Genomic DNA, 19,321 nt, shown 5'->3' with positions numbered 1-19,321 from the left:
CGTTTCCGGGAATCTGGCCGTCGCGCAAGAATTCAGCGGAGGTGGAGCTTAATTTCCATCCACCAGCTGTCTAAAAACTCAAGCTTTAAGCAGCGCGCAGCCGAGAACGTGCGCAGCTCTTTTGACCGTGTGGCAGCACCTACACCGTCTCCACACCATAGCGCAAAACTTTCTTAAGCTGCGCACTTCTTAAGCTGCGCGCAGCTTAAATTCGGAGTTTTTAGACAGCTGGTGGATGGAAAAGAAGCTCCACCTCCGCCGAAGACTTGAGCGGAGGAGAGCGTTTCCGGGAATCTGGCCGTCGCGCAAGAATTCCGCGGAGGTGGAGCTTAATTTCCATCCACCAGCTGTCTAAAAACTCAAGCTTTAAGCTACGCGCAGCCGAGAACGTGCGCAGCTCTTTTGACCGTGTGGCAGCACCTCTAGACAGGGTTGATGTTAAGTTAATTCAGGCACAGACACTACATACTACAGTAGGTGGCGGTATGCAGCTAACAGCAATGGTTGCAACCCACTATAAGTAATAGAAGAAGCCACTTCCGGTCTGCCGCAAACGGCGGCAACTTCGGCAAGCAAGCAAGCACGACAACAACAACAACAACAACAACAACACACCACCACAATGCAGTCCTCATTAAACAACACATTAGAGCAGAAGCCTATTAAATTCCAGTTGGAACAAGATGGAGACTTTTTCATGGTGGGATCAGAGGTATGTAGCAAATAATGCATTTGTTTCTAATGTTTTGTCTCCCCTTCAAGTTGATGATACTGCTGTAGCAATGCCACAGTCATGTCAAAACTCACTTTTTACTGGCAAGCATTTTAAGCCTTTTTGATTGATTGATCTATATATTTCACTGTAGAGTGAGACAGTGAGTAGACAGTATGTGGAATCGCTACATTTCAAAAGAAAGCACAATACAAAAACTGCTACTTTGAGGACTTGAGGTTTTTCTATGAAAAAAAGGAAATCATAAAGAAAAAAGGAAAAAAAAAAAACACTGTCCTGTGTAAAAAAGGGGGGCCAGTTTCGAATTGCTGCCCTCCGTAGGTAACCTGACTCCGCCAGATGGGGCAGCAGAGAGTACACTGGGTTCCCCCCTCCTGCTCCCATCTGGGAACTCTCAGGCAGACTTGATGCCCGGCCACAAAACGGCCTGGCCAATCAGCAGCAGCTATCCCGCCTCTAGCTGCTGCTGATTGGCCAGGCCGTTTTGTCTCCTTGAGAGGTTTTGAAGGAGTCTGGGTATCCGGTTACCTTTTCTGAATTTTGGACGGAGGTACCCTAGGGTCCCTCAAGCTTTATTACTTGCGCAAGCAGAGCGTGCAAGTAATGTTATCAGTCAGGTGCTACGAGATGCGTATGTCCCTTAGCAGCATATGATATGACGTCATATGCTGGCACGGGACATACGGAAGCAGACCGTGCAGGTGTGTTTTCCGTCATGCTACGAAGCGTAGCCTATGTCCCATGACGTGATGAAGATATGTACCAATGCCAGGGTATAATTGGTTTACGATGGTGACGTAATGATGATATGTTTCAGTGTCGGGTGGATTAAAGGGACATACGCATCAAACCACCCGAGTTACCACAGTATACCACTAATCAACTCAGAAATTACATATACATATATACATAGACATATGAGCATATGACGTGATGAAGATATGTACCAATGCCAGGGTATAATTGGATTATCGATTGTGACGTACGATGACATGTTTCAGTGTCGGGTAATGCCCCTATGTATACATATGTGACCGGGTCTGGCAAATAGGGCCTCATCTCGACCAGAGTAATTTTTCAGTTTTTTACAGATTATTATTAAAGTACAGAATGTAAACTTTCATATGATGTATCATTCAATGAAATTGGAAAATATTTGAAGGAGATATGACCATTTTAAAATGATTGTGCCGTTTTACCCAAAGCTGAGAAAATCCCCTTTGAATGTTCACAACATTTCAACACCTAGAGCTGGCTAGCCTACTTTGACTTATACGTATGTATACATTTAATTTGACCAAATCAATAATCTGTTGGAATGAAAACTTTCTTCAACATTCAAGCTGTGTTAATATGGAAAAAAAAAACGAAAATCACAAAAAAAAAATCAAGTTTATTTTAGATTTTCTGCCTTTTCATTATAGGCGAGATGAGGACCATTTTGCTAGACCTGGTCACATATATATAATTCGACGCCACTGCCATAACAGGCATAAGTAATCATTACGTCATATGCTGGCACGGGACATACGGAAGCAGACCGTGCAGGTATGTTTTCCGTCATGCTACGAAGCGTATGTCCCATGACGTGATGAAGATATGTACCAATGCCAGGGTATAATTGGTTTACGATGGTGACGTAATAAGGATTTGTTTCAGTGTCGGGTGGATTAAAGGAAAGGCCTCTATGTCGAGGTATACATGTCTATGTATATATGTAATTTGTGAGTTGATTAGTGGTATACTGTGGTTACTCGGGTGGTTTGATGCGTATGTCCCTTTAATCCACCCGACACTGAAACATATCATCAAGATGGAAGTATAAACACCTTCATGTCCGGATTAGGCTTTAAACAACAATTAATCACATCATTAAGTTGACAGAGAGGGAGGGGGGGGTGGGGGGCATACATCACATCACATTACAAACGAACTCACATTACAAACGAACTTTATTCATTTTCTCCTCTCAGTTGCGCTCGCAGTAAGGTTCCTTGCAGTGAGGTCAAACGTTCCAGGGTGATGTCCATTTTCCGGTCTTGGGCAAAGAATCTTTCAGAAAGTCTTCCAAGAATGGTGTCCAGCTTCTGATTAAGCTCCAGTAGTGCCGCAGACTGAGATGTTATTGAGAGTTTAAAATAAATAATATTATACTGTATACGTGACAACATATTTTCTTTCGAATAATAATAATTTCTTTTCATCTGATATCCATGACTTATTTTTTTTTGAGAAACTACAAGTGGATCCTGGACACTTCTAAAACGATGGGACTGTATTTCCTTTATAGATTTTACCATACTTCAAAATACTACTTTTTTTCCTCCAAAAGCAAGGTACATAGCAAATAGCTAAACCTAATAATTCAATATGTTCTTTCACAGAGAGGATGAGATTTGATATACAGACTATGAATGAGCCTTTACAAGTTTATCCACTCTCCAAGAGACGCAGCTGTACCACTGTCTGTTCACGGAGACCTGCGTGGTCACTTGAGTGTTGATGAGATGTTTCAAAAGATGCATAAAGTTGCAGTAGGAGACCACGAGTGGTCAGCTGCACGTCCTAGTTATTGCCTCTGATTGGCCGACCTCGCACATGCTTTAGAATGGAGTGTGGTGGATGTTTTGAATGCTGTCGTGTTTCTAAAATGTCTGAGCCAATCGCGATGCGGGACATGGGAAGTCAAGGAAGAGAGAATTTGACAGAAGCTAAATTTCAAAAATAGATTAAAAATACTTTACGGCGACGCCGATTAGCGCCGATTCACGCAAGTTTCCGCGGCAGCCCATTGCAGCGTTATGCTTTTTTTTCCTCCTCCAGGTTGGAAACTACCTGCATATGTTCAAAGCGTCTCTGTACCAACACTACCCGCTATTATGGAGGAGGATGGCCTCAGTCCAGCAGAGGAAGAGGTTGAAGAAGACCATTGTTGGTTCAGCAATTGGTGAGTTATGCAGTTTTGTTTTGATTAGATACAATAGGTATCGCTGGTGCGACCATGCAAATAATACCGTATCTCGCTCAACATTTCATAGAAAAATGTAATTACACAAAGTAAGCAAAGCATACTACCTTGTTTTATGAATAAAAGCACATGTTCTTCTTTCACCCTTGCAGCCACAAAAGGTACAAAACATCAAAGCATTATATTTTTGTTTTTCCTATTGCCAATCTACAGCCCCTAGAGTTATGCTACTGAAGGCATCAGAATGTGAAGAGATCTTTGAGGGAAATGATGAGAAATACAAAGCAGTTTCCATCAGCACAGAACCTCCAGCGCACCTCAGGTAAGTTCTACCTCCTCTGTAGATTCACCAAAGCCTGCTGTGTGTGTGTGTGTGTGTGTGTGTGTGTGTGTGTGTGTGTGTGTGTGTGTGTGTGTGCGCGCGCGTGTGTGCGCAACGAAAATGGCACATCTTCGTTGGGGAGAGAGAGGGGGAGGGGGGAGAGAGAGAGAAAAGATTTAAGTAAAAAGAAACACCTGAGCAGCATCATTGGCAAATGGCATCCCCTGGGGGTCTATGAGGCCGTATCTGTTTTGACTCTGTTTGACCAGAATAGAACAGAGCCTTCATTAGTACCAGTGGTAACAAACACCTAGGGGACACCGGTTAACTAAGTACAGTATATTGGTTTTAATTGTCTTAAGTGTGTACGTTAAAATTAATTTCAAGTGTGACTGCTCCATTTTTTCCTTAGCTTTGATGATGATGACCCTCCAGTGAACCATGAGAATCTCTCCCAAACAGAAGTGCTGCTGCCCATTCATCTAGACATGGAGATAGATGGATACAAACACTTCACATGGGAGATGAACGGTGAACACGCAATATCACTGCTTCAACAAGTTTCACAACATTCAATTAAAGCCTGATTCATACTGTAGTTTTGTGTGCCGGAAACATGTCTCAGAACTTCAGTTTTCAGAAATGCCTCTAATAACAAGTAGTCATTAATGTAATAACCTGTAATTATTAACAACTGTAATACCATGGAGTTATTAACTGTTTGTTTTGTCTAAGCAAGAGATAACATATTTTGTACAACAAGAAAGATAGAAGAAATGTATTTACCTTTTAGGGACCCAGTGTTCACCATCATGTTATTCTTCTGCTCCTAGACGTCTTGCACGTGGTTGTGTATAAAGACGGCGTTTCTCCTGACCAGGAGAAGAACCCCAGTCTGTCCCAGGAGGAACCAGAGCCTCTACACATTAAAGGGAACCAGGAGGTGTTACTTCAAAGACCAGAGGAGCCTGGTGGATCAGTGTTACTAGCAGGGAAAAGTATAGATGATGGTGATGCCGTCTCTTCATACTGTTCTGAAATTGAAGTCGGAGTTGAAATGGGATCTGACACGGAAGTCACTGATGACAGTGATGAGTGGGAGGAGACCAGCGCAGGTGAGTCAGCTTTAAACACACTGAAATCACACAAGACACAAAAGGCCTATTCATACTCAGTTTTAGGTGATAAGGTGACCACCGAAAAGGTGGTTAGTAAAAACGGAGAGATGTGTTTGTGTGAGCGGTGAGTCGCTTACCACCGGTGGCGAGGTGACGTCATGTTGTAGTAGTCGGTGGTCACCTTATCACCTAAAACTGGACTATAAATAGGCCTAAAGGGTCCTATCATGTGCCTGGCATAATGTGACACAGTGCCCACCGACGCAGTTGTTAAATTCACTTCTTAGCCAATTTGATGCGTGGGGGTGATTTTGTCAAATGAGGTGTGGTTTGACGCGATCACGGCACAATGCTATTTTCCCCACAGACTTTGTGCTCCGAGCTGGTCTTATCAGTCACTTCCACGTTCTTTCCTATCATGAACAAGGACATTGGGTTTTGTCAGGGACACATTACTACCTGCATATAGTAAAATTGGTGTGGACACACCCCTAAGTCGCCATGGCGCAAAGTTCAGCCATTAAAATCGGGCCCTTATTGTGGACTGTTTTACAAAAAAATGAAAATGTAAAAAAAAAAAAATTTCACAAACGCGTACAGTACACGCAACTGATTTCACAACACACTGCAACTGATGACATGCAATTATTAACGTAAGGATTTCTTATATTTTCCAAACTTTTCTCCTTCCCAGGCAATACTGTATCTTATTTATCTCCATATGTGAGCCCTGTGACATCTAACAGTCCTGCTGCCAAGTCACAACACCCACAAAGAGATGAACCTTCCACTTCTCTTCTGGCTAACATGAATCCAGCAGTGGTGGTTCTCCACAAACTCCCTCTGAACATGGTTCACCCACCAGCACCACTGCAGCAATGCAGCAATGATGAGGAGGAGAATGTTAATCATTCTGACAAGTTGCGGGAACCAACACACGACAGGGGCAACGACTCTGACTCTGATTGGTCGTATTCAAAGTCTCAGTCAAACAATAAGAGAAAAAAGCAGAAGAAAGGCAGAAAACTCAACATTGATGTGACTTCAACGACACAGACGACACAAGCCAACACCAACGGTAACTAACCAAGGGCTGTAGTAATTTAAAAATCACACCTGTGTGAAGTGAGTGGTGCAACTCCGTGTGGGGGTCCCCGGGGGGTGGGGGGGAGGGATTTTCAGACTCACAGGAACGCACTCAGGGTGCCGGCCCGGTTCCGGCGAGCCGCCCGCGTCCAAAACAGTAGAGAAATGACAGAGTTACCATGTGGGGGTCCCCGGGGGTCGGAGAGAGGGGGGGTGGGGTACGTTCCAGACCCACAGGAACGCACCCCTGACATGCTAACGTTTCTGCTGAAAGTTGGAGGAAAAACGGAAATGAAAGTACCCAAATATGAGGAAATAGCCTTGGCAAGGCTTACCGACCCTGGCAGACAGAATTAATAGTAATAATTATCAGGCCAACTGTCTGTGAAAAAACTGGCAGGTTCAAGATTGGATCTTTGAACCGCTCACAATTGATCTTTAGCCTATAGAGAAGCCTAGATTAAATGCTTCCCGTCAAATGGCCTACTCTACTCTGATTTCGACTATAATAATGTTTTGTCCATTATTGTCACATCATTATAATTAATCTGTTGCACAAATAGTGTTTTGTTCTCTCTCTCTATCTCTGTCTCGCTCTCTCTCTCTGTCTCTCTCAGGAGGGAGGTCCCAGTCTTTAATTCATCTGAAGACACATCAGCATATCCACCCCAGTGAAAAACGTTTTGCTTGTAAACTTTGTGACAAGAGTTTCCTTTGGCCAGCTTCCCTGAAGATACACCACCGTGTCCACACTGGAGAAAAAACATTCCATATCCACCCCAGAGAAAAACGTTTTCCTTGTAAACTTTGTGACAAGAGTTTCCTTTGGCCAGCTGCCCTGAAGATACACCACCGTGTCCACACTGGAGAAAAAGAGTTTTAGTAATTCAGGTTCTCTAAAGAGACATGAACGGTTTCACACAGGAGAAAAGCCATTCCACTGTAAACATTGTGACAATAGTTTTAGTGATTCAAGCTCTCAGAGGAAACACCAGAGTATCCACACCAGAGAAACAACATTCCATTGTAAACGTGACAAGAGTTTCAGTTGCTCGGGTGACCTGAAAGCACACCAGCATATCTATACTGGAGTAAAACGTCTTCCTTGTAAATTTTGTGACAAGAGTTTCCCTTCGCCATTCTTACTGAAGAGACACCATCTTGTCCAGACTCCATACTGGAGAAAAAACATTCCACTGTAAACACTGACAAGAGTTTCCCTTATCCATGTTCCCTGAAGAGACATCAGCGTGTTCACACTGGAGAAAAACCATTCCAATGTAAACACTGTGACCAGAGTTTAAGTGATGCAGGTAATCGGAAGAAACATGAACGGTGTCACACAGGAGTAATGCCATTCCACAGTAAACACTGTTTCAATGATCCTAGTACTCTTAGGAAATACCATAGAAACAACATTCCATTGTAAGTTTTGTGTTGCAGTTGCCCTGAAAGCACACCGGAATATCCATACTGGAGTAAAACGTATTCCTTGTAAACTTTGTGACAATAGTTTCAGTCGGTCAGGTGACCTGGAGAGACATGAATGTGTCCATACTGGAGTAAAACCTTTCCCCATGTACACTTTGTGACAAGAGTTTTCCCTAAGTTTGCTATCTGAATTGAAGAGACACCATCGCGTCTACACTGGAGAAAAACCTTTTCACTGTAAACATTGTGACAAGAGTTTTACTGATTCAAGTAATGAAAATGAGTAAAGTAATGAAAACATGAAAGTGTACACACAGGAGAAAGAGTTTCATTCGGTCAGCTGACCTGAAGTCACACCAGCGTGTTCATGCACAGTATACAAAGTGACAGTTTGACCTGAATAGACACCAATCTGTCCACATTGTGGAGAAGAATATGAGATAAAATCTCATTGCAGCTGCCTACCCATGTAAATCCTCTGCTTTGTCTACTTTCTGAACCTTTAGATATTGCTTACCCCCCCCCCCCCCCCCCCCCCCCCACACACACACACACACACACAAACTTAATGTTCAAGTTATGCACATATAGCACCCATTCTTAAACGTTTCATGACATTGTCATTTATTTTTCGTTTTTCTTTTAGGTTATATGACCTCCATTACACCCATCAACCTGAACTTTGAATATTCAGTGGATTTTCTGTGGTCTGGGGTGTTTTCCTGCAGAAAGACTTCCCTGTAATTTGGTTTTGTTCCACTGTTTACGTTGATTCCACTGTTTATGATGATATTCATCCCTTGCAGGGACGTTTGTGTCAGTGGGGGAGGGGGGGCTTGGCAGGAGCTTGGACAAAACTTTTTTCCTTTCTTTAAAAAATAACTCTTATATTATGCTGGGAGGATCAACGTGTTGACTATTACCCACAGTTTATTTTATTAGATGTCAACTCCATAAGATGGCATGTCTGAAGTTAAAATAAAAATAATATTTAATACAATTTGAACACTGGATTTAATTTCATTTTTTGGTCTGGTTATATGTTAAAATATGTCCTTTAACAAGCTTGGATTGTCATGCCCCTGTTAAATAACTAGGCACTCCTTGTAATAATCACAGAACATATCCTCAGGGAGAGAATATAGGTTCTTGTATAATAAGTTAGGGTTGACCCAGCCCAGCCTGTGTGTTTGACATGCAGGAGACTGCATGCCGGATGGCACCTTTTGTTTAAGTCCTGTTGTGTATCATCATCACTGACATCGCTGGACATATTATGTCCAGCTCATGCAGCCACACCCTGTTCTCAGGAACTGTCCCCAGTTCAAATATGACCCACAGCTGTTATCAACACCTCAACAGTGCCACAGTCTGATCACCTCCATGCCACTTTTCAGATGGTCAAAATTTCTGCAACTTTTTTTTTTAAGGTTAAAGGTTAAAGGATTAAAGGATAACTGAAAAAATATTATTAAACTTCACAGAAAATAAACTTTGAACATTCATGAAAAACAACAAATGGGGGTCACTTTAAGTTGTTGACTTGAAAAGTCCCAGTTCAGTTCCTATTCAGTTCTAAAGGGAAATCAGTCTCTTTCTCCAATTTGGAGAACCAGATTACCACACCTGAATGAAACCATTGCTAACTGTTCACAACAGCTAGCGGAATGTTCAAACCAACTCAAAGAGGTGGTTGGCGAGGTGACTTGTCTGAAACAACAAAGCGCTTCTTCCACTCTTTCCAGGTCCAAGGTCCAAACTTCACCACTTGGTGACGTTTTTGCACCTGAGACATTACAGGCCAGAAGCCAACCGCATCCACTGTGTTCCACAATGCGGAAAGAGGTCAGTTCGGAAGTTTTAACATCTTCAGCTCCGGTCGACGCTCCAGTTGACTCAGCTACTGAGGGGAGAGTTCGGTTCCTTGTACACAGCCCGGTGAAACTGGAGTTTCCATCATTCGGGAGAAGGGAGGATTGTAACGACCCCCTTCGTTACCTGGAGAAGTGTAACGATTTTCTTGCCTTAAACCCACTTAACAATGGGGAGCTACTTGCCACTCTGCGCAACGTGCTGTATGGCACTGCTCGTGACTGGTGGGATGTCGAACGCAAGGACATCCACACTTGGGTCGACTTCGAGCATAAGTTCCTTGCAGCTTTTCTGTCCGAAGATTATGCGGATGAACTTAAGGCTGTACAACGGTTCTTGGGCATGTCAGGGTGGTACCACCGTTTCGTGCCCAACTTTTCCCAGATAGCAGAGCCATTGAACCACCTGAAGAGGAAAGGGGTCAAGTTCAAATGGACAGAGGAGTGTCAAGGAGCATTTGAGATCCTCAAAACCCATCTTGTGTCCTCACCCATTTTAGGACATCCGAACTTTGAGCTGCCCTTCATCGTCTACACCAGGGGTGCCCACACTTTTTTGACTTGAGGTCTACTTTTAAAATTGCCAGCTCAAGGTGATCTACCAACCAAAAGATAATTATCCCTTTGCTTAAAATACTCAAAATATGTACCTATATGGCGAATAAATAAATAACATTAAGGCATTAGGACTTTCAAAATCTAGGTTTCAAAATCAATTCTATTTATTTATATTTTCAGTTTCCCCACATTGCAAAGAAGAGACTTAATTTCTGACTTTTTCGGATTTTCTGACTTGATCTGGCCTGTTAACATTTTCATAGACCTGGTTGCTTGTTTCTCTCTCAGTCACGAAATGTGGCAACCGTCAAAACTAGTCCTAGTTTGTTTTGGTTGTGATGCATGGATGATGGCATCATGATGCTACCGCACAGACCACACAGAGACTACCGTGGAGGCGCGGACCCCCACGCAGACTATCGCGGACCCCCACGCAGACTATCGCGGACCTCCGCGGGGGTCCGCGCCGACCTCCGTGGGGGTCCGCGTCGACCTCCGCGGGGGTCCGTGCCGACCTCCGCGGGGGTCCGCGCCTCCGCGGTAGTCTGTGTGGGGGTCCGCGCCTCCGCGGTAGTCTGTGTGGGGGTCCGCGGATAATGGGGGTCCCCGCGGAGGAGTCTAGTCCATTTATTTTTTTAGAAAAGGGTCCTTTGGTTCCATTTGAAGCAGGCTAAGGCTAAAGAAATTGTTTTTATTTTTTTATTTTTTCATGGCAAGGCCAAGCGGTCTACCTGCGCAGCGCTTGCGATCGACTGGTCGACCGCGATCGACGTAATGGGCACCCCTGGTCTACACAGACGCCAGTGATGTCGGGGGGGGAGCAGTTCTTGTGCAGCAGACCGGGTTGGGATCGGAGGAAGTTCTTGCCTATGCCAGCCGGAGCCTCAACAAGGCAGAGAGAAACTACTCTACAACTGAGCAAGAGTGTTTGGCCATAGTTTGGGCCTTGGAGAAATGGAGATACTACCTGGAGGGAAGGTTTTTCACCGTCGTGACGGATCATTCCTCGCTGGTGTGGGTCTTTAAATCTCAACGGACCAACTCACGCCTCATGCGGTGGGCTCTGAAGCTCCAAGAGTTCATCTTTGCTGTAGAGTACCCGTACCGGAAGGGCAAGTACAATGTGGTTCCGGATGCCCTGTCCCGGTCTCCAGGGGAGATACCCTACACCTTCTCCCCAACCTGTGCAATCATGCAGCCATCCCAAAAGGAGTCCGCCAGAGAGATCCCCATCTCTGATGAGGAAATCTGGAAGGCGCAGCAGGAGGATGGGGAAATACAAGAACTTTACCAGAGAGTAATGGACGAAGGGGAGGTCAAGGTCAATGAGACCACTGCGTTCACAATCTTGGAAGACAAGGTGTACAGAGTGGTTACGCTCCCTTATAAGAGCTCGTACCAAGTATATATCCCTGCCTCACTACGACAGGATCTGCTTCGCCGTGTCCACGAGGACACCTTAGCCGGACACCTGGGGAGATTTAAAACCTACAAGAGGTTGCAGTCTCTCGCTTTCTGGCCGACGATGAACCGAGACGTCCGGGAGTTTGTTCAGAATTGTCAAACTTGCCAGAGGTACAAGCCAGAATGTCGCAAAGTGGCTGGAATGTTGCAGCAGACAGTTGTCCACAGGCCATGGGAAATGCTGGGCGTAGATCTTATGGGGCCCTTTCCCCGAAGTACGGCAGGTAATCTCTACTTGTTGGTCTTCGTGGACTACTATTCTCGTTGGGTAAAGTTGTTCCCCTTGAAGAAAGCCACAGCCGAGATAGTGTCCAAATTCTTCACTCAGGTAATATTGACCCGTTGGGGGGTTCCGGACTATCTTCTTTCGGATCAGGAATCACAGTTTGTCTCTGCGGTATTCAGCGCAACCTGCAAGAGCTGGAATGTGGGTCACAAGATGACTACAGCTTACCACCCGCAGACAAACCTCACGGAGAGGATAAATCGACCTGAATCTGGGCAGGAGTTTGCGAGGACCACTGGAAGTACTGTTATTGCCCAGGAACATGGACCCTGATTCTCCGGCTTACCCCAAAACGGCAGAACTGTCCAACATGAAGGAGTTTGTGGAAGACAACCTTATCAAGGGACGACGACGACGGAAAAGGAACTATGATCGCAAACACCGTGACGTAGTATTCGAGGACAATGCCAGGGTCTGGTTGCGTACCCATCCTTATTCCAAGAAGGAAACCGCCTTTGCGGCAAAGTTAGCCGCTAGGTGGCATGGTCCTTACAGGGTCATTCGTAAAATGGGCCCTGTCAATGTGGAAATTGCGAGAGAGGACAATGGAGAGGGCAGGAAAACCGTTCACGTCTCGCGGCTGAAACCCTGTTACCCCACCGCAGAAGAGGTGGAGGCTCAAGAACGTCAGCGAGTCCTCGAAATCTTTGCAGAGGAGAGCGACTCTGAAGATTTCCTGGGTTTTCCTGATTCCCAAGAGGCTGGTCACCTACTGTAACTCATCTCAAAAAAGAGGAGGAGGAGAAGGCTCAACGCCAATGCGTTCTCGACATTTTCAATGAGGAAAGTGACTCCGAAGATTTCCTGGGGTTTCCTTATTCCCAGGATGCTGTTGAAGACACTATTCTCAAAAAGAAGAGGGAGGAGGAGAAGGCTCAATGCCGCCGTATCCTTGATATCTTCGAGGAGGACAGTGATTCCGAGGAGTTTCTGGGATTCCCAAAGGAAAGTTCAGAGTTGACGTCTCCCCGTAGCCGTCTTTTTCCAAGGGGGGAGGAATGTGGCGATTAGCTGTGCGTCGCCACGCACACCCATTGGTGCCGCACGTTCAGTTCACTGACATACGTTCCTTTTATGAATGTCATGACGTCACGCACCTGTCTGGCTGCAGGAGGAAGTGCTGTGACAGCGGCGGAGGCTGGAGGTGTTTGTTTGGACTCGTTACGTTTTGTTTACCCTTTATGTTTATCATTCGTTGTTCGCACGGAGCGTTATCGTTTGGAGAGGACAAGTCATTGTGGAGAGGATCACACTTAGGAGGACTCCCCGGGGATCGTTTGGATCGTAGGAGGACCCCTTGGAACAGTGGGGATTTAATCAACACTTGTACGTCCCGTCCGTGAGTGAGTAACGACAGAACAGCTGAGGGGTTTGGTTTACAAACTAACGCGTACCGTGCAGGGTACAATAAACATCACTGTCAGGTTGTGCGTTTGTGCAAGGGCTGGATATAAAACTGGAACTGTATGTGAACTGAACTGAACTGAACCTATGTGCTTTGATTTCAATATACAACCTATTAACTGCCATCTACGGTGTCTGTGCTTATTTGTGTTACAAGTGACTTTACAGGGTGTGTAGTGTGGTGCGGACCACATTAGCTGCACAGCCTTATGAAACGGTTACCCTCTTAATTGAACCTTTTGTCAGGATACAACTGCCTGGCTGGCACCCCAGAACTATGCTCTATAACAAACCTCGCCAGGTCTGGGTACCATCCAGTACCAGAACCATCCATGGAAGGGAATCCTTTCAGGACACAAAAAAACCTGACCTGAAAGGCCAGGTGTCCAAATCAGTCTTTGTTTCAAAATCACTGTTGTACAACATCAAATAAACTATCAATTCATGAGTAAAGATCCAACAGTAGTGATCCCCTCCTTTTAGCTTCTAATATATAAAAATCCACTTTTGGTGTCGCATACACCCATGGTGCTACTTCAGGGATCACTACTGTTGGACTGTACTTGTCTACATTCACACCCATTGTTTGGGCTAGCTCATTCACCAGTCGCCACCCACCCAAAGCTACTATTCTGGGCCCTTTAATATTCCCAGCATGGCTGCAGAACTCCCTTCACTGGGTGAATACTCTCGTGCCCCTTAATGTGTGTCCAATAATTTGCCATAAGGTGTCTTCTCCTTTCTCTAATGGCATTTCCCTTGTCTCCACCTGCAACGCACATGTGGGAGATGTCCTGACAGCCCCACTTCGAAGTGCTTGCGCTTGAACTCCATTAAGCTTTTCAAAGTGTGTTTTGGCTGCTGACCCATAAGCAATGCATCCATAGTTTAACACTGAATCAACCCAACATAGAGTTTTACCTGACAGCCTATCAGCTCCCCACTTAGTCCCAGTGATACATCACATTTATTATTTTTTTTACACTTCCCAGTGACCTTCTTAGTATGCCCAGCCCATGTCAATCTGGCATCAAAATGTACCCCCAAAAACTCTTCCACTCTTTCTAGATTGTCACCGTACATCTTCAACTTCACTCCTTCCTCAATCTTCTTCCTAGTAAAAAATACTGTTTTTGTTTTCTCTATAGAGAATTTAAACCCCCACTTATGTCCCCACTGCTCTACTTCATTTATTGTCTCCACCAGGCCGAAGGCATGGGGAGAGAGTATGTTTTGCACTCCGTCCGTCCGTCCGTCCGTCCGTCCGTCCGTGAACAGCTAATCTCTGGCACCGTTGGCTTGATCGTAGCCATACTCTGCACACACACTCCCTGGATGCCAGAGCTGAACCTCTGCTCCAAAGTTTTCACATTGGCCTGTTATAGCGCCACCAGGAGGCCGCTTTGTGCAAAACAAATGTTTTGACAGTACACCTACAGATTTTGTCCAAACATCACGCAAATCGGTACACAGTCTCTCTAGAGCCATTCAACAAAACGGGTCTTTCATATTTTTCAGACTCCATCCTGATTGGCTAAGATTGGCTTCCAGAGTTCGCAGGAGTGCTCCGTTTCAAACAAAATGCTGCAAATCATGAACACATCGTGTGATTTCCGTGAGATTTTGCACGCACATTCCCACTAGGCCGAGGAAGAAATGCCACTTGAATATTTTCAACTCAACCTCATGGTGGTGCTATAACTGACCGATTTGTGTTTTTGCCTATAACTGCACCGATCTGTGTAAAACCTTGTATGCACACTCCCTAGAGGTCAAGAAAAAACCTTTGACTGGAATTTTTCACATCTGCTCTTTATAGCGCCACCAGGAGGCCATTATATGTAAAACACATTTTCTAATATTACTCCTTCAGATTTTACCCAAATTTCACGCAAATCGGTACACATGCTCCATAGTCATGTGATCATGTGATTTGTTTGATTTCTCATAATTATCCATCCTGATTGGCTACTATTGGCTTCCAAAGTTTTCAGGAGTAGCCCGTTTTGTACCCGTTTTGTACAAATCGCCACAACTCCTCAACGCAGCGTCCGATTGCGGTGAAACTGCATGCCTATTCCCACTAGGCTGAGAAAGAAATGCCACTTGACAGTTTTCAAATCAGCCTCATGGTGGCGCTACAACAGGCCAAGTCACCACACACACACACACACACACACACACACACACACACACACCCACACACACACACACACACACACACACACACACACACACACACACAAAACCCCAAACAAACATGTTTATATTACTCCTAAACATTTTGCCAAACATCACACACACTCCTATCCTCCTGGTGGAGACCTGTGCCCAGAAGGGCACTTTTTCTAGTTTCATCTTGAACCTTTCTGACTAGATACGGTACATCCCTCTCTTTTCCACAGAGCCCCATCATCTTCCCTATACCAGGTCCTATTCTAGCAAATACCTCATTGTTTTGCACAAAGCGGCCTCCTGGTGGCGCTATAACAGGCCAATGTGAAAACTTTGGAGCAGAGGTTCAGCTCTGGCATCCAGGGAGTGTGTGTGCAGAGTATGGCTACGATCAAGCCAACGGTGCCAGAGATTAGCTGTTCACAGACGGACGGACGGACGGACGGAGTGCAAAACATACTCTCTCCCCATGCCTTCGGCCTGGTGGAGACAATAAATGAAGTAGAGCAGTGGGGACATAAGTGGGGGGTTAAATTCTCTATAGAGAAAACAAAAACACTTTTTATATTACTCCTAAACATTTTGCCAAACATCACACACACTCCTATCCTCCTGGTGGAGACCTGTGCCCAGAAGGGCACTTTTTCTAGTTTCATCTTGAACCTTTCTGACTAGATACGGTACATCCCTCTCTTTTCCACAGAGCCCCATCATCTTCCCTATACCAGGTCCTATTCTAGCAAATACCTCATTTATCATAATTATGAAAAGCAGTGGACTTATTACACTCCCTTGTGGAGTTCCGTTCTCTACTACATGCCGACTAGACATTTCTGATCCTACCCTAACCTGAATGGCCCTCCCAAACAGAAAATCTTTAACCCAGTTAAACACTCTCCCTCCCACCCCAGCCTTATGTAACCTTATTAGAAGGCCTTCTTTCCACATCATATCGTATGCCTTCTCGACGTCAAAAAACACAGCCACAACAGATTCCCTATTTCCCAACGCCTTCCTCACATCTGCCTCCAGGCACACAACAGGGTCCATAGTACCTCGCCCTTTTCTGAAACCACTTTGGTATTTTGCAATTAGGCCCTTGCTCTCAAGGTAATATGTTAGTCTCTCCGTTATCATTCATTCCATGATTTTGCACATATGCGACGTACAGTTGGGTGCCACCGATATTGTCCCTTATCATTTGACCCATTTAGGCCTGACCTCAAAATTTTTAAAAATCCATCTAAATCCTTCAGTTTGCTGAAATAAATATTTTCACGATTTTTCAAAAATAGCAGACCTACAAGCTCGTAGCGCGCCACTCGGTGGCGCGCTATGAGCTTGTAGATCTGCTATTTTTCAATAGCTAAATTATAACATAATGTTTAAAACACCAAAAGGGCCTCCAACTGTAAGTACTATAGGACGGTAACTCGTAGGCTTTGTTGGGTCTTTACCTGGTTTTCCTATCGGTATGATCACTGCCTCTTTCCACCTTGCTGGCAACTTCCCCTCCTGCCATACTGCGTTATACAATTTCAGGAGTTTATTTGACCCAATATCCCCCAGTTGTTTCATCATACTGTAACATATTTGATCTTTCCCTGGTGATGTGTTTCCAGACTTTCCAATAGCTCTCTTCATCTCCTGCAACGTAAATGGGGCATCTAATATATCTCCAGTGCTCTCCTTCCTTCCTAGTACCCCACTATACTCTCTCAGGGTCTGTTCCCTTCCTCTCTTTCCTTCCTCTGACAAGTTGTCCGAGCTGTGAACTTTCACAAACGCCTTCACCATAATTTCTGCCTTGTCTTTGTCAGCTACTGACATCACCTCATTTTCTTTTAAAACAGGGTAACCCCATTCTCTCCTATTCCCACGCATCTTCTTAACCATCCCCCATACCTCTCCCACCGGTGTTGTTCTGCCAATGGTTTCACAAAATGCTGGCCAACTTGTCCTTTTTGCCTGCCTTATTGTCCTTCTTACCATTGCCTGCGCTCTCTTATACTGTATTCAATTCTGAAAATTGTGTGTCCTCTTGAAGGGGCATTCCACTCATTTTCAACATTTTACTATGTCATTAATATACCTTAGAGCTGTTGTGTGGAAATAATAAAAAAGTCCCCCCATTCTGTGTTTCCTAGAACTGGAGGTCTGAAAAAAATCATTAACATGGTGAAACACCATGGTGTTTCACCATGTTAATGATTTTTTTCATACTTTTCATACTAGGAAACACAGAATGGGAGAACATTTTTATTATTTCCACACAACAGCTCTAAGGTATATTAATGACATAGTAAAATGTTGAAAATGAGTGGAATGCCCCTTTAAGTGCTCTAAATGCTTTATTTCTACTTTTAGCTACCTTGCCGCACTGTTCTGTCCACCATGGGACTGCCACCATGATGACTCCCTTTACTTCTGGGAACTGATCCTGTGGCTGCATCAAACATTGCTGAACTTACTTCATCATTAAAGCTGTCCACATCTTCATCCCCCTCAACTCCCATCATATTCTGTTCAGATCCCAGATCCCATTTTGCTTTTTCAAAAACCCATTTCCCCACACTTTCCCCATACTGTCTCTACTCTCATTTCTAATTTGCACACTATTGGATAATGATCACTCCCTATCGTTGTTTCACAGACCACTCACTATTCCCTGCCACCACATCTGAGACCAGGGTGAGATCAAGAGACAATGAGCTGCTGGCCACATCTCCTATTATATAGCCTGCCACTAATCATGAACAGCTGACACAGGGTGTGGCAGCCAGAATCCTCAGGTGATTGACAGGCGAGGCACTTTAGACCAGCAGAGTTCAGCAAAGCCACAGGCACTACAACAGAACAGACAGACAGAAAGTAAAGAAGAATTTTCACAAAACAGCAATTTTCATTGGCTCATAAAACCTTCATTTTTGTTTCACTTACAAAAACATACTATACTTTTCCATGTCCATATAGGTCCAAAGTTCATGTGTAGAACTTTTTGTGCATTTTGATCAAAGATCCTGGGAGGAGATGCATTTTAATTGATTTTCATATAATTCAAAATGGCGGGTGATCTAGAGGTCAGAGGTCAAAAGTAAGAGCACGAAACTTGTTCGGCATGAGGAGACGCATATGTTTATCGAAGTTTCATTGCCGACGGTCAAACGGTTCATGAGCTATGCGTGGTCAAAGTTAGCATTTTCAATTGAGTGCTATAGCGCTACCCATTGGCCAATGGTTGTGGGCTTCGTATCCTCACCGTTTGGCATGGCCCTCTACCATATTTCCAAATGTCACGAAAACCGACTGCACGGTTCAGCCAGAACTGCTATTTTTGGCGGAAGGAGAAGGAGAAGAAGAAAAAAAACTAACAATAACAATAAAGGACCAAGTCCTTTCAGGACTGCTTGCTTGGTCCTTTAAATAGGGCAACATAAAGACAAGCAGTGGAAGCAGCAACTCTTAATCAGCATGTTCGAATGCCAGCAGGGAGTACTCACTTGTAGAATCACTACCAGGGACAGGTGAGGATTATGTGGTCGACAGTCTGCTCAAGCTCCCCGCACTCGCATACTGTGATAGATCCTTATGCAATGATCTGATTAAGGGATGATACTCAAATGTAATGTAGCCTATGTGATTGCTTTTACCAACCTTTGTTAATGTTGACAATGAACAAAATGTTTCCCATCATAATTATGTGCCCATTATTCATCTGATAATGGCATTATTGTCTCCGATAGATTATAGCTTCCAAAGTTTGCATGATTGGTCCGTTAACAACAAAATGCCTCAAATTATGAACGCAATGTGCGATTTGTGAAATTCCCACTAGGCCCAGAAATAAATCCCACATTGGCCTGTTGGCCTGCCTCAAATTGTTTTAAGGTAAATAAACCACACCA

At 44.5% G+C, this 19,321-nt stretch overlaps 1 protein-coding gene across 1 annotated transcript; it reads left to right on the top strand.

Annotated features, from left to right (window-relative positions):
• The first annotated feature begins 563 nt into the window (after positions 1–563).
• On the top strand, positions 564–8,578 carry LOC306927649 (uncharacterized protein). Its single transcript, XM_079507454.1, has 7 exons — positions 564–712; positions 3,557–3,680; positions 3,915–4,023; positions 4,436–4,554; positions 4,857–5,138; positions 5,836–6,219; positions 8,305–8,578. Exons 1-7 carry the CDS (start codon positions 623–625, stop codon positions 8,400–8,402), a joined length of 1,206 nt encoding a protein of 401 aa, XP_079363580.1. The 5' UTR covers positions 564–622; the 3' UTR covers positions 8,403–8,578.
• Positions 8,579–19,321: the final 10,743 nt, after the last annotated feature.

Source organism: Electrona antarctica, assembly GCF_951216825.1.
Source record: "Electrona antarctica genome assembly, chromosome: 8".
NCBI lineage: Eukaryota > Metazoa > Chordata > Actinopteri > Myctophiformes > Myctophidae > Electrona > Electrona antarctica.
This window is presented reverse-complemented; position numbering and strand designations above follow the sequence as displayed.

Coding starts and splice junctions, on each gene's coding strand:
- LOC306927649 (XM_079507454.1), top strand. CDS start 623: ATGCAGTCCTCATTAAACAACACATTAGAGCAGAAGCCTATTAAATTC. Junction 5,139..5,835: donor GTGGGAGGAGACCAGCGCAG/GTGAGTCAGCTT, acceptor TCTCCTTCCCAG/GCAATACTGTATCTTATTTA. Junction 6,220..8,304: donor GACACAAGCCAACACCAACG/GTAACTAACCAA, acceptor TTTTTCTTTTAG/GTTATATGACCTCCATTACA.